General features: G+C 34.0%; 1 protein-coding gene across 8 annotated transcripts in view; it reads left to right on the top strand.

Annotated features, from left to right (window-relative positions):
- GABPB1 (GA binding protein transcription factor subunit beta 1) overlaps window positions 1-24,824 on the top strand; it is a 62,828-nt gene extending 38,004 nt beyond the window's left edge. For 3 of the 8 annotated variants that reach the window (XM_019664732.1, XM_019664716.1, XM_019664741.1), the window contains exons 3-9: window positions 478-645; window positions 1,855-2,049; window positions 3,153-3,300; window positions 3,653-3,766; window positions 14,177-14,362; window positions 17,124-17,239; window positions 23,324-24,824. In XM_019664732.1, the coding sequence (XP_019520277.1) occupies window positions 478-645; window positions 1,855-2,049; window positions 3,153-3,300; window positions 3,653-3,766; window positions 14,177-14,362; window positions 17,124-17,239; window positions 23,324-23,476 (1,080 nt within the window). In that variant the 3' untranslated portion in view covers window positions 23,477-24,824. Of the gene's footprint in view, window positions 1-477; window positions 646-1,854; window positions 2,050-3,152; window positions 3,301-3,652; window positions 3,767-14,176; window positions 14,363-17,123; window positions 17,259-23,323 lie in introns of all 8 variants that reach the window. The other 5 variants (XM_019664767.1, XM_019664749.1, XM_019664757.1 and 2 more) reach the window with 4 other exon arrangements.
- Window positions 24,825-25,067: the final 243 nt, after the last annotated feature.

Genomic DNA, 25,067 nt, shown 5'->3' with positions numbered 1-25,067 from the left:
TTATGGTTTCAGGTCTTACATTTAAGTCTTTAATCCATTTTGAATTTGTTCTTGTATATGGTGTAAGTAGGTGGTCCGTTTTCATTCTTTTGCATGTGTTTTTGACATGAATTTCATAGATGAAAAGTTTTGTGTGATTGGTATGAGGAAAAGATTCCAGTACTCAGAAAGATTTCTCAAACCCTACTTATATCTGATTCCTGATGAAATTAATTTTGATTAGGCTATTTATCTGATAAAAAATAATGAAGAAAGCAAGTTTGAGTTAAATACTGACTTTTCTTCCTATCTGAGAAGTGTATGGGAATTCTTGAGGGCCTCTGTGAAGATAAGCATAAATTATCTCTTTTGAATGTTGAGTTACTTTGTAAACATAATGTAATCTGTTTGCTATTTAAACAGAAAATATAAGATAGAAGATAGTAATAGAAGTGTGTTGAAAATGACTCACTGTGGATTTTTTCCCTTGCGGTATAGTTGGGAACGTCTCCACTTCATCTGGCAGCACAGTACGGGCATTATTCTACCACAGAAGTGCTACTCCGAGCTGGTGTAAGTAGGGATGCCAGAACCAAAGTGGATCGAACGCCATTACACATGGCGGCTTCTGAGGGCCATGCCAGCATAGTAGAGGTTTTACTTAAGGTATGTGTTCTCTCTTTTTGCACTTCGCTTTTGAAAGTAATCCCCCAAAGGCTTTACAGTTTTATATGAGGGAGAAGGAAACTGGTTTTATTGAATGTCTACTTCCCCCCCCCCCCCCGTTACCTCTATTTTTTGTGTATAAATAAGCATGTCAAATGAAAATTATCTTAAAATTTTCCTTTGGTGGGAGAAAAACACTTTCTCTGAGTATGTTCTTAGTTAAGTCAAACAATTGATTTCATAAACATTGGTCTCTGCCATGGTGGGGGACTACACTTTCGTCTTATTCAACACAGTGAAAATGCTCATGAAAGGGAATATTAGGTTTGGATGATAAACAAACAAATTAATAACACAAACGGGGATTTTTCTTTAGTCATTTAAATGCCAAAGAGAAAATTCTGAAGCAGAGCATGATAGATTTAGATATTCTTAATCCTTTTTATTCTAGCCTCCAGATCAATGTGTCTAAAAGAAATACAATGTAAGCAAAAAATATGAATCACATATAATTCTAGATTTTCCATTAGCTATCTTAAAAAAAGTAAAAGGTTATTTTAATATTATATTTTATCTAACCCAGTATATACAAAATATTATCATTTTAACACGAAATCAATATAAAAATTATTAATGAGAGAATTTACATTAATTTTGGTGTTAAGTCTTTGGTGTTAAGTCTTTTTGGTGTTAAGTCTTTGAACTCCAGTAGTATTTAGACATACAGCACATCTCTTTTCAGACTAGCTATATTTCAAGTGCTTACTAGCCACATGTGTCTAGTGGCTACCATATTGGACCGTATACCTCTAGATATCTCCCTTCTAATTCTTTATATTGCACTGGTTTGGAAAGCAAAGGACATTTTTATGTAAATAAGGAACTAGAATTTAATGGGATTTGGGAGGAATGCTCATAGTTTTCCCTCACTTCTTATGTTTTTCTAGGCCTTCAAGGTCATAGCTGGGTGACTGAAAAAATAACTGCTGCACTCCTCTAAGAAATTAGAAGGAAAGCAATTAGGAAAGTCAGCATGATAGAAACAGATTAAGTGACAGATGTGTGGTTATTCTTGGAACATACAGATTATTGAAAATAGTTGATCATGTTAGTAGCAAATTCTTTAAAGTGTACTGTCTAGTATTTTCATTTCGGTAATTTTAAATATTTCATATGTTAGAAATCTCTTATTTTGAAATATTTTTGTAGCATGGTGCTGACGTCAATGCAAAGGACATGTTAAAGATGACAGCTCTACATTGGGCTACAGAACACAATCATCAAGAAGTGGTGGAACTTTTAATCAAATATGGTGCTGATGTACACACGCAAAGTAAATTTTGTAAAACTGCATTTGATATTTCAATAGACAATGGGAATGAAGATTTAGCAGAGATATTACAGGTAACTTTTGGCTTTTAAATCAAGAAGATAAACAAAAGGATCTCTGTCTTGTGGATGATTTGAACTATTTAGTTTGTAGCTTTTCATTTTGGACTTGGTTATTTTGGACGGGCCCTTTCCTGTTTCACTCCCTCTCTTTTCATTTCTGTTCATTTTCCTGATTGTAAGACCATGGTCATTGCATGTAACATTATAAGATTAGATAAGGTGATTGCTTTCTGTGTTTTTAATTTCCTGAATTCTCCTTTTAGACATTTTGTTCTATTAATTTTTTTGCATACCATACCAGAGTCGGTTATACTTTCACTAAAAAAATTGTTTTAGCAAGCATGTCCCCTGAGTGAGTGAGACAGTCTTTGTCATTCTGATTGGTTTCTTTTATGTTTCACCATCCTCAAAAAAAAAAAAAAATCTGTGAGCATAGTTATTTATGGCTTTTCAGCAAGTTTTCCTAATAACCACCATTACTTCTCTTTTCTTCAGCTAGACAACATTGATGTAAATTATCTTCCTTCCTTACTGCCTCTTCTCACCTGTCTTGTTACCCTTCCTAGTAAAACTGTTCTCTAAGACCATCTGACTCTATTGAACTTCAGCTAGTCACTTAAAAGATCTTATATGTTCAGAAAAATGAATTTTGCCAGACCTCTTCCAATTCTTTTACTCCTAGAAGTGCAGTTTGGGGGTTAAGTTTGAAGATGGAGAACAATTATTTGGAAAGGACATACTTTATATATGTAATGTTATATATTGCTGAATAGTACACTAGAGGAAATAATTTGATTTAAATAATTAAATTCCTGTAGTCACAGAGCAGCAGAATATCTTTCGATTGTCTTCTATAAAAGACTTTCAGAGGAGAAATGGTTCTCCTCTCATGGGATTTTGCTACTTTACCTAACAGGGGAACTTAGGATATAAATTTATACCTGTGATTTACCACTATACTTTCAGTAGATCCTGAACAAAGATTTCCATTTGTATTATATGATTCTTCTTAAATTACAGAATGTTCCTTTATATTTGTGTTTGTACCACATTGAGAGTCTGTGCTGTATGTTCTGGTTATAATTCTGAAAACATTGTGGTGGTTTGTTCCCCAGATTGCTATGCAGAACCAAATCAACACAAACCCAGAGAGTCCCGACACTGTGACGATACATGCTGCCACACCACAGTTTATCATTGGACCTGGAGGGGTGGTGAACCTAACAGGTCTGGTATCTTCAGAAAATTCATCCAAGGCAACAGGTATTGAGATGCATATAGGATAGCTGTTGGGATTTTATGCGTTAGTAGGTATTCATCCTTTTAAGAAAGGACAGTTGGAGAAAGAGGGTAAGAATATTTCAGCCACTTTGGTTTTCTTTGGTATAATTGGCAAAAAACCAAATTTTTATGAGACAAAATAGCCTAAAGAAAGATGATATTGCAAACCGGTACTGCAATATTATCTTTCAAAAACTAATGCTATCCATGCTTGTTTTTCACAAAATATTATCCAAGCTTCATGTAAGAATTGAATAAAATAAAACAGAATATCAGAAGAATGCATTAGATTAAGCTCCTTAATAATTCAGATCTGTTTTCTCTTTTCTTATAGATGAAACGGGTGTATCTGCTGTTCAGTTTGGAAACTCCTCTACGTCAGTATTAGCGACATTAGCTGCCTTAGCTGAAGCATCGGCCCCCTTGTCCAATTCTTCAGAAACTCCAGGTTAGAAAAACAATGTACATTAAAAGTTGGAGATTGAAATATTTACAGAGGCCAGAAAGGTAATAAAAGGCTAAAGTGGGCAGGGTTGAGACTTTGGCCATCTGAGGAGAGTGGCAGGGCAGTGGGCATCTGCTCTCTGCTGCTCAGCTCTAGCTGATTCCAGCCCTGTGCTCAATGTGGCCAGATTCTGTTTCATGGGAAGCTGAAAAATCTGAATTCTAAAAGAATAGCAAATCTTTGCAATTAGTTAAAACTTAATTAAAATTAAAAATAAACTTGTGTAGTTCACAGAAATCATGTCTGTGTACCCAATTTGGCCTTTGTTTTACTAGTCTGACTTTTTGTATAAATAAAGTATGTAGATAAATATATATGAATTTGCTGCCTGTTTCATAACTATTTATTTTTGTCAGTTCTATTAGAATGACATAAAACCTTAACGACTGACAGAACTAGGAAATAGCGACCACCGTTAACCAACACCGACCGCCATTAAGGGATGACAAACAATATTAATAACTGGTTTAGATAAAGTTTATACTTAACCAAAATAGTTCTTGCTGTAATTATTGTGTAAGTAAAATATTTTTTTTTTAATTAGGGAATTTTAAAAACTCCAAAAAATTCATACTGTAGTTTAAGCTCATTAAATTAAAGAATAATATATCAGTCATTATTTAGTGTTTTTTAAAAGTGTGATCAATAATAATAATTCATTGAATGCTTATGTGTGTGCTATGCAGTGTGGTAAAGTTTTTACTTATAATCCTATTTAATCCTCATCAAAAAGCTTGAAGGTAGATATTACTGGATTTGAGTCTTAAAGGTGCTACTGATTGGAAGATGTATTTTTTGGGGGGAGGTGGAGAACCTACTTACCTGTCTTTTTTCTCTTTCTCTCTCTCTCCTTTTCTTTCTTTACTAACTAGTGATTATAAACTTTTATCCATTCTCCATCTTGTTTAGCATCATCATAAATGTTTGAATCTAAGTATTTGTACTTGAGAGTCGTCAGATTTTTCTGATTCGCTTTTGGCTGTTAGCAATTATGTGCATCATCATATTGACGTGCTGCTTTTAAAACATACGCCTAGATCTCTTTAACGCCTTTGTAATTGCATAAGTATATCAAAGATTAATTTCATTGGTGGTTTCTATTTGTTTAAACTTGTAAATTTTTTCTTTATTTAAAGTGCATATCTAGAAATTAAATAACTTTTCTTGAAAGTCAGCTGGAAGTTTTGACATTTAGATATTTGGCTCCATGATATTGAATTGGTCATACCAACTTCTCGAATGTCTATCTTTGAAAATGTTATGTGTGATCTAGTCCGAGTGAATTAGTAATTTTAATAGACTCATTGCATGTGGCTTACAGTGTTCTATGAGCACAGTAATTTTTCCTTTCAATGCTATATCATAGTGGAATCTTTTTGAAGATGTTTTAAGAGCTTGAGTTGAGTTAAAGTTCAGGTGAGTACATTGCCACCAGTGTAAACAACTCAGCCAAGGTGGGTAATCAAATAAAGAAACATCTTTTCACAGCTAAATTTGCACGTGCTCAGGCAAATTATTTCTCTGCCTCTTGCCTCTCCAGTTTCCTTTAATATCATTTAAAAGCTGTAAATTTTTTCACTGTTTACATATATTTTAGAAATGTTTACATATATTTTTCCAAGAACATCTTAGGATCTGGAAAACAAAGTAGTACTCCCATTTTATATAATGAAATTGAGGTTTGTGGAGGTTAAATAATTTTGCCCACGGTAGCAGGGCCATTAAGTGGTGAAAGGAGGTTGGTGCTCAAGGTCTGATTCCCACACTGTTGGTCTGTGACCACTTTGACATGCAGTTTCTTCAGGTGATCAGTGGACCAGTCTCTTCTAGAATGTTTATAACTTGGTTTGTGATAGGAATAAATATTTGTGTAACTATCATTTTGTCTTATATCCAACAAAAGTATCACTGTTCCTACTTTTATTCCTGAGGTGTGTTTGTTGAAGCAGTCTGTTGAAATGTTCTGTTCCCCTTTTGCCCTTTTTAAATGATTAAAGACCAAAATATAAGAACCATCAGTACACTAATTGGTGTTGCTCATATTCTTTTCTTTTACCAGCTATAGTACAATAAACACATCTTCTGGATACCAAATAGCCAGAATGTAGCAGCAGATGGACTGCAGTGGAAGTGGAGGCCAGCTGGCTGACATGGTCCTATGTATAGAGGGAGGGTATTTGTGAAAGTCCAGGATACCATGCCATTTCACTTGGGAACTATGGCTTTGCATAGCACCTCATGATTACACTAGGACCATCTTTCACATAAAAAGCTAATCGTCTTGATGTTAGTCCAATGGGAACCTCATAAAGGACATCAGTCTATTATAATGCTTTCATTATGAAACCAAATGGTATTGCTGCCTTTTCTTTACATTACAAGCAAATATAACTGCAGATTGTCAATGTTTGATGATTAGAATAGCTCATTGAATTGTTTCCTAGCTAGTGTTTTTTATGTAATATTTCCAGTTTTATTCTTGCCTCATAAACCTTCATTTTTCCAAATATTTAACTTGTTTGAAATTTTTAAATCTCCATGTATAATTTTCATGATTATTTATTGCTTTAATAGAAGTATAGAAAAATTTGATAAGTCTCAATATACCCTGAAGACTTTGTTGCTAATGTTCATTTTTAATAAATAAATGGTTTTGTTGGGAAGTATGTATTTTAGTTTCTGAGCCCATAGGACTATGCTAATGTTCATAGTTGTAATAAATAATTATTAGCTCTATCTGGGTTCAGGCCAAAAAAAGATAATGAAACAATTGATATTAACTATAAATTTAATTTGGCACAATGAATTATAAAAAAATAATAGCTAGTATTTGTTGGTTTTTTGCTATATATGCTTGCTACTGTGCCAAGTGCTTTATATGCATTATCTCATTTTGTTCTGATAGTAGTCATCTGAACTAAGATACTATCTTTGACCATTGACCAAGGTTTAATTTTCAGCTTTTAGGGTTTCAGAAATATTTTATTAGTATATTTTGAGTTGGTATAAGGGACTGACTTACACTCAACCGACTCATAAGAAGGTGATACATAAATCAAAATGCTGTTATTTATTTTTAAGGGATTATGCAACTGTCTTTTGAAATTAATTTATATTGGAAATAAATCAGTGAAAAAATTTACAGCTTTTAAAAGTATACACATACAATTTTCAGAAAACTTGTTTAAACCATCCTTCAGAATTTTGGAGTGGAGTAATTCAGGAGAAATATCAGGTAGCTCAACATTAATATAATTGTCATTCTTTTTTACATTATTAAAACAAACTAGAAGAACTTCTGCTTGGAAATAGTTAGTTAGGAATTAGCTTGTTAATTTATGTACCCAATGATTAGAAGGCTGTATTCTTTTAAATATTCTCTAATTCATAGTTTTCTTCTAATTTGAGTTCCTCTTAATGAATTTGAATTAATACGATAATGAAAAAGTAAAATTCTTAAATTTTGTGTGCATCAGAATCATCTTAACATTACATTTGCCTCAGTTCTACCCCAGTAGATTCTGATTGAGGAGATTTGGGGTGGGGCCCTGACATCTATATTTTTAACATGCTCCCAAAGGTGATTCTGATGGTGCACCAAAGTTAAAGAATTTGATCCAAAATTTAAAAGGGCATAGTGAATATATTATTTTATTATTATTGGGCATAGTGAATATATAAAGATTATAAGTGTACTATACCAAAGATTTGCGTGAATAATATACATTTCTTAATTATTTCGTTTTTATATACAATACATCTATTCAATTATTTATGGGCCACATAGGTGAATCTCTAACAAGGAAGTATGTGGGAGAGAGGAATGGCTTTCTTAATTGCTTTAATAGTGAAATATATGAGGTCTGTCAATTAAGTTCGCGAACTCATCCTAGAAAAAGTGCTACATACCTCATTGCTGAATATCACTAAGGTCACCTTCGAAGTACTCCCCTTGGGAAGCTATGCACCGACGCCAGTGCCGGATCCACCTTTCGAAGCAATTTTGGAGCTCTTTCTGGAATGGCCATCAGAGCTGTCATCATATTACCCTTGATGTCCTGAATGTCATCAAAGTGTCTTCCTTTCAATATTTCCTTTATCTTCGGATAAAGAAAGAAGTCATTGGGGGCCAGATCATGTGAGCAGGGAGGGTGTTCCAATACCGTTATTTGTTTACTGGCTAAAAACTCCCTCACAGACAGTGCCATGTGAGCTGGTTCGTTGTCGAGATGCGAGAGCCATGAATTGTTGGCGTAAAGTTTAGGTATTTAACTTATTCATGCAGCCTTTTCAGCACTTCCAAATAGTAAACTTCGTTAACTGTTTGTCCAGTTTGTACAAATTCATAATGAATAATCCCTCTGATATAACAAAAGATTAGCAACATCATTGCAACAAGTTTGCAAACTTAATTGTCAGACCGTGTATCTAGATCTTGCTACTTAATCTTTTCAAGAGTTGAATAATTAAGGAGCAGGCTTCTGGTAATTAGGATATAATTAAAACAAAAATACAATTAAAATAAAAAAAGACACTGATTATCAAGATCAGATTTCTCATATTGAAGTGAGAAGAATGTTATCATGTTGAGCACTTTAAAAATAAAGAGTAATTATTCACTGCGAACAGTCTATAGATCCAGTAGGGTTTACTTATCTCTAATTTATGTGCTTCTTTAAGTTTTCCCTTATCTATATATACTGTTATTCTAGCACATTGATTTCTGATTAAACAGATATGAAAACTTATAGATTATGGGAATTCCTATGAAATTGTATCTCTTAACCGATGCTGGTCAGTGAGCACTGATAAAATTGTGGTTTAAAAAAATTAATATTACTGACCTCTGTTTTGTTAAAAAAAAAAAAGAATTGTTTCAGGGTACTACGTATGGTTACCTACTGTGGTTAAACTAAGGACATGTGTGCCTTTTACCTCTAAATTGAGTAATTATCTACCATATTTGCTGGAAGTTCCTATAATTAGGCTTGATAGTTTTAAGAGCTATATTTTTCTGTTGACTGATATTTCATCTTGTAAAATATTAGTAGTCTAATTCGCAGTCTTGGCAAATTAGCTTGGCAAGTTTTGGCTTTTTTTTTTTCTCTTTAGTATTTTGGTTCTTTTGCTTTATTTGATTTGTTGCAGTAGTGACCTAGCCAGGTAGGAAATTTAGCATCAGAAAATAATGTACAAGTTCTGTGTGCTTAGTCACAATTGAACAGTTCATTGGACTAGCAAGATTTGCAGAGGTTCTGTTAACATATACTTTATTATTTTTTTTCTTACGCTCTCATTTCACTAATTTTGGGAAAAGCAAGCATTTTCCTGAAACATACATATTTGAAGTGGTCTCATAGTATATTTTCCTGTGTATGAAACTAAAGCGAGGTTTTGTTGCCTTTTCAAGGTTTTAAACTTGGAACTTAGGTGTCTCTACTTCAGAAGTAGAATGACCAGGCCTTTTAGAGCAAGTTCTTAGCTGCTAATTTTCCAGAGAATTGTCAACAAATTTGAAATTTAGTATTCTAATCTAGGGAATGTAGGAGGGAGACTGAAGCTAGAGAAAAAGCAAGGGGAGAGTTACAATGAGTAGGAACATGTAACCTTGTTAGAGAAATGAGAAATAAATACGTGAAAGGTCAGCAAGTGGTTTAAAATGTTTTAAAATTGTATAAGAGATTTGTAAATAAATTATTTAGACAATTACTGTCATTGATCCTTAGAGGAAAGAGAGTACTTTTAGCTGGAGTTGAGGGCACGGGGTGGGTGGAGTAGGGTGGTGCCCTAAAGCATGGATGGGATTTAGGGAATTAAGCTACCTTTTTCCTCACACGGAAAACCACCTCCATGAAGTACACTCTTTATTAATAAGCAGAGGCAGTCAGTCCTACCTTTCTACCAAAGCTTACAGGCTACTCTGTTATAGATACTTCCTATTTGAAAAATCAAAATTCCAGGAAACCCATACTCTTTAGTTCCTTTCTACATTAAAACAATAGAAAAATATACAAATAGTAATTCATGGAAGGGGATATATCAGGTTTTGTGTTAAAGTAGTAACTCAGAATTGTTCTTGTGCCAAAATTTCCATTTATTGGTTTACAAACAGCTGTTCATCTACAATGAGAAAAGCATTATTTATTCATGCATCGAACAGATATTTGTTGAACATCCCTTATGTCGTGGGTAGTATGCTAGGTGCTAGAGAGAAAATAGTACAATCAGATACAGTCCCAACCTTTATGGAACATGTAGTCTTTTGGTAGAATGAGATATTAAACAGTTATTCACCCAGATAAATAATTGTGATTAGTGCTACATATAGAGTACAGGGTTTTAATCTAGTCTGGTAGATCAGAGAATCTTTTCAGGGAAAGAGACATTTAAACTAAAGATTAAATCAGAATTAGCAGAGCAGCGCTTGGGGGGAAAACATTTTAGGAAGAGGAACACATGTAAAGCTTTTGAGGCAGGAAAGAAACTGTCCTTTCAGGGGACTCAGAGGCCAGGGTGGCTGAGCCCAGTGAGCAGGAGAGTAACTCACGTGGTTGAAGGTAAGATTATATAGGACTTTCAAGCAATTACTTTAGCAGGCTCTGGAAGGGAGTTTAGTTGGGAGTCTAATGCAGTCAGGGAAGAGAAAATGGTAGCATGGATTAGGATTTGGCAGAGAGATGAGAAATGAATAGATTTGCAAGTTACTTGGAATGTAGAATCAGAAGTTATAATTGATTAGATACAGGCCTTATATCTGCAGTATTGTTTGTCTGATCCTTTTAAAAGAAATGCTTTCATAAAACACTATTTTTTTATGTAGCCTGTAGTCCTATATGGATTATGCTTTGTTTAGCCTTATTCTTTCTTGTGGCCCAGCTATGTAATCCTTTGATTAAATAGACATCTATGACCATCCTTCTGCTAATTGTTAATAAGATGGTTTTTCCAAATGTGTAATGCATCTGGTAGCTGTTTTCCTCCTTTCTCCTAATAGTGAAATTTGAATCAGGTCCCCTTTGCACATTGTTCTTTTGTCTGTTCCAAAAATAGAGCAATAAGACTGAATTGACTTTAAGGAATAAGTTTCGTAAGATTGTTTTGTTTTTGCTTTTTCCTTTTCAGTTTCAATTGCAGGCATAATACCTTTGAAATGTTACTTTTTTCTTCAGTAAACATAGTTGCTATTTTATTGTTGAAATATTTATATATAAATTTTCAGTCTTCTAGAACATCTTAAAGACAGTTTTCTCCTGTCTTACGAATATTATGAATATATATATTTTGAATAATACTCTTTTTAGGCTTTCTGTTTTATTCTTACATTTTTCAACATTTCACTGTTGGGTACTTAGCGTTTCTAGGGGGCACTTTGTCTTATGCAGTTGATTTCCTTGTAATTTCTTCTTTAATTCCTTACCATAGCACAACTTAAAAAGAAAACTTTTTAGATGAAAGGCAAGCATTCTCTTATTTTAATGACAGTCATTACAAATAGTGCAAAGATGAAAGTTCTTGAGTTATGCCTTGATGGTGTGTGATCTCAGAAATTTCTTGCATATGATTATGCTTTAAAATATTTACTACTTGTAGTTAGCACTCAACCAGAGTGAACATTTCTTTTATATGGATATTTTTTAAAAAAATCAAAGCAATAGTTAATGTACTTGAAAACCTTAGTAGTTGTTCTGTTGAATATATTACTGTTTTATGCCCTATATTTCATTTTATAATTATCTTCCTGAAATTTTCTTAAGTGCTTGGTGATAAAGTCTAAGTATAGTTTAAGACAAACAAAAATGAGAGAACTCAAAACATAAAGGTTGTTTTCATTTTGAGTATCATCTTCTGCAGTTTGTATTGTGACCCTTGATTATCAAATAAAACAGTAACAGGGCTGCAGCCAGGCCTGTTGCCATGAGTGTGCATCCTTGAAAACTAGGGTCTTAGTGCTTATCTTTACTTAAAAAAAGGAATTCATACCTTTAGGGCCTCTCTCTGTCTTTAGTAAATCCTGTGGTCATTGACATCCAGGATATTCTGCTGGAAGTTGGCAGCAACTTAGCATGTTATCTAAATGGTAGCATGATCAGGAGAGAATGTTTGATTTAATTACCCTTTTGGTGAAGTGCTGCCTCAACACGTTTAAAAAACCATATAATTTAGAAATAGTTTTAATGCCATTTCTATTTTTTCAAATCTAGTTCTATTAAAACATTTTTTATGTTGACAGTTTTCAAAGCCATAGAAAAATTGGAGGATGAACTTTATACCTTTCACCTGTATTTACTGACTGTTAACATCTTGACACACTTGCATGTTCGCGCACGCACACACTTATTTCACTTAAGTTATTTGCAGGTAGACTGCAAACGTCATGGCACTTCGTCCTTAAATACTTCAGCATGTATCTCCTCAAGAACAAGGACAGCCTCCTACATATTCACAGCACCATTATATTTCCTAAAAACATCAACAATAATTTAGCAACATTATCTGAAATGGGTCCATAATTCAAGTTTCTCTAATATCCCCTAGATGTCCTTTATAACCGTTTGTTTGTTTTTTATCCAGGATCCAATCAAAGTTCATGTATTTGGTTATTGTGTTTCTTTAGACTCCCCCAATCTAGGACAGTTCTACTGCCTCCCTTGTTCTTTATGACATTGAAATCCTTGTAGAGTCTAAGCCAGTGGTCTGTAGGATCATCCACATTCTGTATTCATTTGTTTCTTAATAATTAGATTCAGGTCAAACATTTCTGGGAGGAACGCAGTGATATTTTGTAATCTCCCACTGCATTACGCCAGGAGGCACATAATGGCAGGCCAGCCTGATAATAACCACTTGGTGAGAATGGTCCCCATAAGCACATTTTCTCCTTTGTAACTAATACTAGTCTTTGGTGTGATACTTTGAGAACATTTGAATATCTTCTTTCCTCAAAACGTTTCACCCATTAGTGATCTCTGCTTGAATCAGTTATTACATCGATGGTTACAATGATGATTTTTCTTATTTTGTTAATTAGATATCATTCTTCTATCAAGAAGATCTTTCCCCATTTCTCTCTCTTTTCATCATGAAGTATTATTATAGATAACTGGATTTTTAAAAATTCACTATGTTATAGTCCATTACAGTCATTATTCCTTTTGATGGTTTTTTACTGAAGTGTTACATACATCCGAAAAGTGTGTAACTCTTGTGTATAGTGTGATGAATTATCACAAAGTGATCACTCCTGTATAATGGGTACTCTGTACATAAATGGAAAGTACACAGTATATATGGTGTGTCTGGTTTACATCACTCAGCATGGTATTTTGGTCAGATTTATCCATATTTTGCATTTGGTCACTTAAATTGCTATGTAGTATTCCAGTGTATGAATCTACCATAGTTTATTTACCCATTGTACTTTTTTTTTTTTTTTTAAGCTGAGCCATCCTGCTATCTATTGGCAGCTTAGTGGCAGCTCAGCTTGGGCCAGGCATCGAACCACTGTTGCTCAGAGCTCAAACTCTTGAGTGAGCTCTTAACCAACTGAGCCACTCGGCCCGCCCACCCATTGTACTTTTAATGGATATCTGGTTTGTGTCAAGTTTTTGACTATTTTAAGTAAAGCTGCTCCTATTTATATCTTTTGGGATCAGTAGTTGGTCATAGGATTGCCTGTGGGAAAGGATTTTGACAGAGATAACTTGTGATTTCTTTACCCAGACAAAGCCAGGAGTGCTGTTTTCAGGTACCAGAGTACTCTCTCAGCCTCACAAAATATTAAGAGCATAGCTTTGGATTTTATTGGTATAAATGTTAATATATTATTCACTATTGTACAGTACCAGATCTGTGTACCACTTATTATCAAGGCAGCCCTTATTCACACAATCCAAAAGGGAATACTATTTACTCTGTCTACTTGAAAAGTACAAATTTTTATGTTTCATTGGATATAGAAATGTTTATCAACTGATATGTAAATATAAATGGAGTATAACCACTTAGAAAATTCTCTTGGATTATGGAGTTTTATTAAGCAGTTGTAAACTTCGTCATATCTTTGATCTTAGAAAACCTTATAAATTTTGTACCTCATATAACTAAATGAAGAGAAATTGTTTATTTAAACACATACATGCATAGATAGTTGGAACTCACTTTTTGTAAATTGTGGGACTTGTAGTCAACTTTATGTAGACATGTACAGCACTGCTGCAGACTAAAATTTAAAACCGTGTAAAAGCTTTTCTGTGGAAGAAAGAAGTGGGAAAGCAAAGGCAACAAAGCAAAAGAAACTTCTATTTATACTTTTACATATGTTCACTGATTTTTACATTTGTTTCTTTTTTCCAGTAGTGGCTACAGAGGAAGTAGTTACTGCAGAATCTGTGGATGGTGCAATTCAACAAGTAGTTAGTTCAGGGGGTCAGCAAGTCATCACAATAGTTACAGATGGAATTCAGCTTGGAAATTTGCACTCCATTCCAACCAGTGGAATAGGTCAGCCCATCATTGTTACCATGCCAGATGGACAGCAAGGTTGGTAGTTGGCATTTACATAAAGTTTGTGTTTATTCTCAATTCGTGGGAAATCATGATATGTTTTTCAAAGCATTTATTTTTGCCTTAAATTATATGCTTGTTTTCTCTGAGTGTATACCAGATGGAAAGAGGAATTGGCTCCAAAGGATTCTGATTGGAAAATGAGCTTAAATAAATAATTCAAAATCAGCACTGGACAATAATTCCTAGTCCCATTTAATGCAATCCAGATACCATGTGGGCTTTTAGAAATACCATGTAAAAAAAGGCTACTTAAAAAGAAGTTGGACTTAAGGCTTGAAGTAGGAAAGTGGTGGCAACTTTTAGCAGCTTTGTTAATAATTTTTCCATTTGTCCTTATTGGAAACCACGGAGAACAATAAGATGAATGAAACAGAAGCCCCAACCATATTTTCAGTGAAATTAATAAAAGGCTGAGAAAAATGTAAAATGCCATGTTTTAAGTGCTGCCCAAAACATCCAAGACCATTACAGCCAAGGCAAGAGAACTCTCATTAAAGGCCACAATAGTGCATCAAAAAAAGAAAAGGGTTGAGCTCAGAAATCAGCAGTAAATATAGTCCCAGCAAGACAGGGCCCAGACTGAGTGGGAAGTGCTACAAGCAGGGCTAAGATAGACTAGAGTACGAATACTGGAGGCAGCAGGAGAAGGTGCGGAAAGTTCCTATCTGAGCAAGCACTGCCCTGTACTCAGATTCCAAAAAACACAAGGATGTGCACAAGTAACCTGTTAGAAAATGACTAGGATGGCAGAGACTGTGCTTCCTCATGGCCAGTGAAGACGTTATGAATGGGAAGGGCTGGAGGTAGAAGTTCTAAACTAGGTTTGGGAGACCAGATCTCAAAGAGTTTGTTGCTGTAGCAGTATAGGAGGAAGCCCTTGACCTGAGGAAGGCTGAGAGGCCTTTCTCCTGTTCTGCAGAAATGTGCTGATAGCTGGTGCAAGATTTGGATCAGGCCCTTGTGCTTTCACAAAGCTTTAAAGGACTAATTGTAATTATATAGAAAAGAAGAAAACTTTCAAAGTATTTGTATAATGCAGATACAACATTGTTTCCAAAACCTGACATTTATACAGACAGGCTAATTTCATTGATGAACAAATGGAAAAAAAGTCATGGTTTTGGGTGGGAAGACTCACTATCATAAAGCTCTTCTTTTATCCTGAGTTGATTTATAAATGTGATATGAAAAAGAAGACTGTATTAGTTTGCTAGGGCTGCCATAACAAAACACCACAGAGTGGGTGATGCAGACCACAGAAGTTTTTCTTCTCGTAATGCTGGAGTTTAAAGTCCAAGTCAAAGTGTTGGCAGGTTTGGTTTCTTCTGAGGCTTCTCTTTCTGTGCCTTACAGATGGCTGCCTCCTTGCTGTGTTCTCAGCTGTGTGGTCGTCCTTCAGCTGTGTGTTGTCTGTGTCCTAATCACTTCTACTTATAAGGACACCAGACTTGTTGGATTAGGGCCCACACAAATGACCCCATTTACTTCTTCACCTCATTCAAGTCCCTATCCAAATACAGGCACACTCTGAAGTACTGGGGGTTCAAAGTTAAACATTTGAATTTTGAGAGGACACAATTCAGCCCATGACAAAGACCAACAGATCTTTTTCTGGAACTAGGCAAACAGATTCTAAAGTTTATATTGATGGGGTGAGGAGGGAAGAAGAATAAGGAAAAAATCTGGAAAAGAAGAGCAGTAAGAGAAACCTACTGAATATTAAAATAAAGACTCCATAATTTAAAAATGTGTAACTGACATATGAGTATATACACTATGCATACATTCCAATGAAACAGATGCAAGATTCTCAAATTCTTCATGAGTTAATTTATAAGTGTAGCATATGATATGAGTTAAAAGAAATAAAACGCTTTAATTCTCAACATTTCTAATGTTTTAAATTACATTGTATTAAATATTAGTTTTACTTTTTTTCATTTCTGTTTACATTTATAAATGACAAAAAACATTACAGGCTATGGAACAATTGTTTTTCCTCATTGATTATTAAGATTGCTTTTCATGGTTTCAGCTTGCACAGTCTTTTTTATTGTTCTGTACTGCTATGCAAAGCAAGGACAGCTTCTCTGTATATATTTACATTTATATGAAGAGATAACTAAAAATTGGGGCAAGGTCCAACAACCCAATGGAAAACAAGCGAAGTTTATAAACAGACAAAATTTATTATGGTATATCCACACAGTGGACTATTATGCAGCTAAATAAAAGAAACCTCTCTCTGTACTGATGAAAGGTATCTTAGATATATGGAGTGAAAAAGCAATTGCAGAACAATGTATCTGTGTTTGAACATATGTTTTGTGTGCACGCTACCTTTTGTGTAAAAAAGAAAAATGAGAATGGATATTTATGCTTATTTTTATAGAAATTAACACAAACAATACACATGAAACCAATAAAAGTGATGATTTGTGTTAAAAGGAGTGGAGTGAGACCTCTCAAAATATACTTGTTACATATTGTTTTGATTTTGAGCTATATGAATGATTATATTATTGATAAAAAATGTTTAAAATAAGTAGGTACTTAAACAATGAGTTGTTTTCAGTAAAAAATGCAAGAAAATGAAGACATGTTGACATCCTTATGAAAAGCAAATCAGTGTTTTGAAATTATTGTTTTAGAATATATTGTATGTGAGTTGTGTCAACTAGCTTTATTTCTACCAAACCTTTCTGAAAATAATGTATACATTTTCTTATTTTAGTATTAACAGTACCAGCAACAGACATTGCTGAAGAAACTGTTATAAGTGAAGAACCACCAGCTAAGAGACAATGTATCGAAATAATTGAAAACCGGGTGGAATCTGCAGAAATAGAAGTAAGGAGTCTTTTGCCCGGTGTGTTTTGCTGCAGTCATCCAAAATAAATTCATTTTGCTTTTCTTTATTTTTTTGTCTTTTTTATTTATTACTGACAGTGTTGTTTTGATACAGAATGAAAGTACATAGTATTATTTTGTTTAACTTTTGCCTTATATATATATAGCAAGCCCTCAATAAATAAATATTGAATGAATGAATGAATGAGTGAAGAATTTGTTTGTAACAGTGTGTCATCCTGGTAACATTGGAATGTCTTTGGTCCTTACACTCCATCCTTTATTTTTCATTAAATTTATATACATCATTCTCACAAGTCACTAAAGGAAATATTACTATATATTGACTAAAAATTATTTTTTCTTTCAAAAGTGAAATGCAAGTGCCTATTTGGGCTGCAGGATCCTCTTATAGAAGGTTGATATTTGTGAACTGGGTGATTTATTAAAAAGCTGTAGATAACTGCTTTTTTCACTGTTAAGTTCTTTAAGGAAATTAAATTTGGACTAACTGTTGGAGGGGGGAGGGATTCAACTTTTTTCCCCTCTCCCAAACTAGATTGTAAATGTAAACCAGTTTGTAAGTGTAACCAAGCCATAGTTACCTCACAGATTTATCTCCTTACATCACTGTAAATAAAGTTATGTCCTCCAAATTTGATATTAACTTACATCAAATGAAAATAAAGTCATTCAAAAGTTATTTTGGAGTTTTTATGAGAATTGAAAAAGCTCATATACTTATACACATATTCATAATATCTGATATGTAAATAGTAAGTGTTGGTGAATATTTAAGGTTTTTGTTACCATAGAAAAGGAAGGATTTGGAAAAAGAGTCACTAAAAGGCAACATAATTCTGACTGAGGACAATTAGAAGATACCCTTGCCCAAATTCATTTAAATGTTAACACTGGTATATCTTTGGCCACAATCACAAAGAGTATATTATTGAGTTAAAATGATTTATCTGATTCATGATATAATCAGAATATTTGGTAAAATTATGGCTTTAATTATTGAGGGTGAGTTGTTTTATTTAAAATTTAAAGTGATATTCAGTACTGAAGTTCTTATAAACTAACAATTTATTCCATTGACCAGTATTAGTATACTTATTATTTAATTTTTTTAATATCTTTTACTGATATGTCAGAGGATCTTTTTTTCTGGCATATAAGGTGAAAACAGTTCTGTCATGTACTTTGCTTTAACTGTTTAATAAAACATTTTTAAATTACTTGAACTTTTATTAAACATACATTTACTCACATCAACAAATTATGTTTTCAAAATATTGAATGTGCAGTCTGTACCTTTATTTACCTATCAGCCAGTGAGAGTTGCCGTTTTCCTCAGAGTTCCACCTCTTTCCTCTCATACAGTCTTTCAGAGACCAAGGAGAATAACTGCAAATAACAGGAAAGTATGAACTGAAGTATATAAATTAACTCGAACCAAGGAGATAGAATTTCAGGGAGATGGCGTTTTAGCTTGTTATAAAGAAGTGTTTTTTGTTTGTTTTTAGTAATTAAGCTTTCTGGTAATGGAGATCTTATTTTCCATCACCAGATATGTTCAAGCCAAGGTTGCATGATCTTAACTTAGAGCTATTACAGAGAGATCTTAAAGCCTACAGTGAGTTTAGATGGTAAAGGGCTGGGAATATAAAATGAAGAGAGACCCCTAGTGTTTTCATCAAACCAGGTAATCATTTCCTCTTAATACATGAAGTGGTTCTATTTTCTTAGATGACTGTTAGAGGTGTCTTGGGGCAGATTTTTATACTCCTCTCTCTAAGTGACAGTTGGTCCATTTACCCAAAATGTTTCTCTAAGGTAGCATTTCCCAACTGGGGCAATTTTGACCCCAAGGAACATTTGGCAATGCCTGGAAACATTTTGGGTTGTCACAACTAGGTGCGTGCCACTGACATTTAGAGGGTAGAGGTCAGAGATGCTGCTAAATATTCTACAATGTACAGGGCAGCCCCCCACAATAATTATCTGGTCTAGAGATAATCAATGCTGAGATTGAGAAGCATTGCTGTAAATGAATTAAAAAATTGACTTGTTACACAGAATCTAACATGTTTGAGTTTTCTCTGTGTGTTCCCACAACTACTAGAGTGACTAAAGAAAGTGCTAAGAATTTATATTTACAGTTTCCTGGCTAACATTGGAGAGGTTTAACAGTAATCTCTGGAAAAATTAGTTTAAATTGTAGAAAATTTTATTGTAAATATTGTGGCTTTTACATCCACATTACAGCAATATAGGAAATAAAATAAGTTTGTTTTTTAGAGGGGAGGTATGAATAAGACACCAAATTGCAATAATGTATATCATTTTGTTACCACCCCTGGATATAACTGCATAGTGTATATTGGGAAGAAGTGTGCTGTTTATGGATTTCTTCCATAAGTAAACATTAGCCTATTCTGAATTGACATTAACACTGTTCTTTGTACATGTTGGAGGGAGGAGATGTAATTAGTACATTAGGAGTAACAGATTTTTTTTTTCCTATTACTTAGTTGTGTGAATTCAGGAAATAGCTTTACCTTTTCTTTGCCATGAAGATTATAGAGGTGAATATGTTTATCAGCAAGTTTCATTTATTTACGTCTATGAACTATTTGTGTCCTTTAACCAGTGATAGATTGAGATTCTTAGTGTTCTTTTAAAAGTTGATTTCTGTAAACTTTATACAGTGTTTCATTTGATACAATATTTTTCAATTTGTTTTCCTTTTATTGATGAATATCCTTTGATTTAGAAAAATTTAGAGTTTTGTATAGTTGTATCTCTGATAATTTTCTCTAGGGCTGGAGTAGGCAAAGTTTTTCTCTAAAGTGTCAGATAACAAACATTTTTGGCTTTGTGGGCTATACAGTCTGTGTTTTGCTACTCAGCTCTGCCATTGTAGCTGGAAAGCAGTCATAGTCAATTTGGAAATGAGTAGATTTGGCTGTATTTTGATAGAACTTTATAAAAACAGGATCATATTTGACCCGTGGCAGTTAGAAAATTGATGCTTACAAGCAAATGGACAGCCTACACACCCTGCCAAGTTTCTCTCAATAAAAAGACATTTAATGGTTAAGAACATGGGGGTGAAATCAGATTTAGGTTTGAATTATATTTTATAATTTTCTGACTGTGATTTTGGTCAAGTCGTTTAACCATTCAAGGCGTAGCTTCTCCATCAGTAAAAAGGAGAGACTAATAGCACCTACATTATCAGATTGTTGTAAGGTTTAAAGGAGAAAACGTGAAGGAGTAGCACAATGGTAGGGATATAATAAATGCTCTGTAAATGTTAATTATTATTCTAAAATTTATTTTGAGATGTGGTAGAAGATAATTCACTATGATGATTTTTTGCTTTATAATAGCTAAAGCAAAACAAATTTGAATGTTAGAAAATTATATATTAATATGTTAAAATTGCTGAGATAAATTGCTATTACCTGAAGCAGAGTTCAAGAATGTTGTTTGAAAATAAAAAAGCAAATTCAAGTCTTTCCTTGCTCTGTTATTCCATTGCCTAATGTAATAGTAATAGACTGCTTGGGTTTGGAGTTGTTGTATAAGATAAATATCTCCTTTTATTGCTACCAAATCTTGATTATCATCAGGATTTATTTTTCTTGGAATTCTTCAATGTTAGACTGTTAAAGGAGAAATATTTTAGTATTACATATTAGTATATGTATATTTATTTGCTAAAGCATATTTATTTTAAAATATCAAAATCCTTTTTATTGTGGTTTTATTGCAAAAGGTCAAAGCCATCAGATAAGCATATCTATTTAAATGTAATTCTCAAATGTCAGTCTGCTGCATTATTTATGTATGAAATAACCAAATTACTGTTTGCATTAAGGAAGTGTCTTGCGTGTAATATATGTTCAGTAAACATTTGACAAATAAATGTAGAAACAGGATATCTTTGAGTAAGAAGTGGTATTTTCCACTTCTAAGAGATTTTTGTTTCGAAAAATGAGATGGCAAAAAGATTCTCTCCCCAAATACCTATGTTCCTGAGAAGTGAAAAATGAAAACACTTGAAAAAGACTTTAATAATGTTAACTATGCTTTCAATCTTGAGGATTAATTGTATTCAAAGGGTAATGCTAATGATCTTTATCTCTCATATTTTACAGATTCAAGAAATGCAGTGTAAAATGAGTCTTATTTGACCTAGTAGGCAGAAGGGAGCTATCTTTTTATATTAAGATATAGTCTACTAATGGAAGTAAAAATATACAGTAAGGAAAATAGGATTAAACTGTGTTCACTGCTAGACGGCTTACCTCACTCAGCTGCTTTTATCTTCTGAAATAATTGACTCTCTTTGCTGTTTCTAAATGTCAATAAACAGCTGAATCTAGAAGATACCTTAGAGTATCTGTTTTAACATTTCCTACCATATCAGGGCAAGTTTTTTTTTATCCATATTCAAAACTTTGACTATGGAAGGATCTTATTCCTTAACACATGTAAAATTCGAAAACATGTATGGATGGCTGTGAGCGTCCTGGGGAAGCAGCAGCCATTGCCCACCCTCCCCCTTGGTGAGCTCACGGTCGTCCGTAGTTCACGGCCGGGGTACTGGCGATGATGGCTTAGATGAGGCTCATCTCGTGGGTGTCCTTTCTGACCGCTCCTCCTCTCATCTGGCCTGGAAAGTAAGGGTAAGAAGCAGATAAGAAAAGGGCAGCAGGGTAGGGTCTGGGCATTGCTTAAATTGGAGACGAAGGGCACACCACCTTTCTTCTACTGGTACCTTTTGTGTAACCGGAAGATTTGAAGACTACTTGTATAATCAATCACTCCCACATTTGATGGCTCCATGGGAACAATAACTGTTATTGGATCTGGCTTCATTCCCAGTGTGGGGTAGGGAGCGGGATCACAAGAAAGCAAGCGTATTCAATGTGCTCCTCTTTGTGGACCAGGTGAAGAGTGAAGAGGAGGGAGCCTGTGGTGTTCACCATGGACCAGGGTCACGGAGGCAGTGGAGGGGAACCTCCTACTGTCCTCTTCCCCATCAGCCTGCTGACCCCTCACCTTCAGTCCCCTCTGGTTAAGTGTCTTGTCCAGTGTGAGCCTGGCCTTTCTGATTAATAGTCCTCAACCCCACCCTGCTAAGAGGTCCTGGGCCTCTGTGACGAGGTTGAGCTTGGGCCTGAGCAAGTTGAGCTTTTGTCCATGTGCCTACTGGAGGTATGGAAAAAGAATCTGAAATGTTTTCCCTTGTTTTTTTTTGTGAGGTAACTGAATAGAGGCAGAGTGAGGAGGAGGAGAAGGAATACCATTTTGATTGGAACAGATTTGTTTCAGCTCTCGACTGAGGAATTTAATACATATATTTTATACCTGTATAATGTAATGAGTCACAGTAGAGAAGTTAGTATTTTATTGCTTTGGAAATGGTATAATTTAGGAAACACTAATCTAGACCAGCACTCATTTTAGAGATGAATCTTGCTTGCTATCATAGAGAAAGATAGTTTTAAAAACAGTAATAGTATAATCTCATAAACCCGACTCCTTACTGTGTTACCATTGGAAGACTACATCATCTCTGAGCATCATTTTTCTCATCTGTGAAATGGGCTTTATATCTATCTTAGAGGCTTGTTATCGAAATCACCTTGTTTAGCTATATAATGGGTGCTAAGAAAATATTGTTTATAAGTATTACCTTTAGATAAAAACATTACAGATAGAGATGTGAAGAGGTATGGTTGTATTTTTCCCTCTTTAAAGCTCTTCATTAGTATTTGTAGTACATATAAAAGTACAGGTACCCAATTTGGGTTCATTATGTTAGTCATTTCTAATTAGGAAATTACTTCCTTCAGGTCAGAAACTAATCTGTATCTCAGCGCGGAGCACAAAATTAGGGGCTTTATTAGCAAATTGGTTGAAAAGGCAAGATGTCTAGGAAATAGCCTTAGGTGACTGCTTTTAGCTACAAGTTTTTTTATTTAAAGGATGCATACTTATAATGTGTTCATAATGTATTCGTCCAAAAATTGAAAAAAGAAACCTTTTTTTTTTTTTTTACATTAGGAGAGAGAAGCTCTTCAGAAACAGCTGGATGAAGCAAATCGAGAAGCACAAAAATATCGACAGCAGCTTCTAAAGAAAGAACAGGAAGCAGAGGCCTACAGACAGAAATTAGAAGCTATGACTCGTCTTCAGACGAATAAAGAAGCAGTTTAATTGAACACGTAGTTTGAGTTTACTTTTGGTCAAGAAGGAATACATGCTTGAACTGTACATAATAAGGTGCAGTCATGGGACGATAGGATAACAGAAGAGACTGCAGATTGATAATTGGACTTAAGCCATGAGCTCTGAATTCTTGTAACATAAAACTTTAGAAGTTGTGAAATGTATTTAAAACTGAATTCTGTAAATAGTTTTTGTTTTTTTACAGTTCCAAACGAGTTGATAAAGATTGTTGAAGAGATCCAAAAACACAATAAGCCACTGTTTTTGTGTATTATTTTTGATTTTAGTATGAACCTTAATTTCTCAGAAACAGAACAGTTTTAAGGGTGATCGTTGTTGATTAGACCAAATGTGTAATAATTATGTGGTGGACTGATGCTGGAATTCCTCCTGTAGGTATAAACTTCTATACGAAGAAAAGATTCCTCCCAGGAAATCTTTGTACAGCTTTAAGTTGTCTCAGATTCTCTGAAAGCATTTTTTAGAAAGCACATTTTTATATTTGTTCATCTTCAGCTATACCCAAGTAGATTTACAGGTATATGAAGCAAATATTTTTTAAACTTTGTGTTTGTACATATTCTGCATGTTTTATAATTTCAAAATGCATCACTTGCATAGGTATTTTTCCCACAAAAATAATGAAAGTTAACTAGGGAAAAAAAACAAACCTTTTATTCTGTAGCTCAACTAGGTAAGCTAGCAGCTGGTTTTATTGGAATGACAATGTTCTTGGAAGGAGCAGCTTACAAGGTAACTTGAATTTACAAACCGTAAAATCTGTACTTTTTTGAAAATTTCATAGTGGGGACGTGAAACTGTATTCTGTGCCTTTCATCATGATTTCCACATGAAAGCACTTTAAGGCACTAAATTTTAAGATGTTTTTGGAAAAATTCAAAGCATATGGATTTCTGAAATATTTAATGGACTCATTCGCCCCCAGGAAGTTATTCTTACGGAAAAAAAAAGGCTTTTGTATGTAGAACAAGAGCTTCTTGTACTACAGTGATGCCATAGATTTGTCTACCATAACTTTTCCTTTTCCTTGTGAAAGCTGTAATGTCTGTGCTGCAACGTGCTCTCATCACAATATTGTTGAATTCCACAATGTATGAACTTTAAATTCTGACATACTGTTCATTCTTTTTTTTTTTTTGTAAAACATAACTTCACACCTTTTTCCTTGCTTTATTTTTTAATGTTTTATTGCTTTATGAAAATGTTTAACCCTGAGGCCCTTCTAGATTACCTATACTGTATAAAGAAGCAATTACCCTTAAAACTGTACTCTGGCCTACTTTTCTATTTTACAATTAAATATCTTTTCCACATATGTTCAGTGTAGACTTATATTTTGACCACATTTTATTCACGCATTAAAATTTTGTTCTGTGTATTAAAGCTGTATTTCACCATATGAAAATATTATATATTCTTCACACTGTGTCTTAAAAGCCCTTGAGGTAAATCCTTGGGAATTTGTTAGTTCTCTCACTGGAGTTGTCATTTGAGTTAATGTAAAACAAGGATCTGTCATCTATCAGCCTGATACTTGCTATTTGGAAACTCTTAGAAA

The sequence above is a fragment of the Hipposideros armiger genome, unplaced genomic scaffold, assembly GCF_001890085.2.
Source record: "Hipposideros armiger isolate ML-2016 unplaced genomic scaffold, ASM189008v1 scaffold_12, whole genome shotgun sequence".
NCBI lineage: Eukaryota > Metazoa > Chordata > Mammalia > Chiroptera > Hipposideridae > Hipposideros > Hipposideros armiger.
Note: the sequence above shows the minus strand (reverse complement) of the source record. Positions and strands in the feature narration are given on the sequence as shown.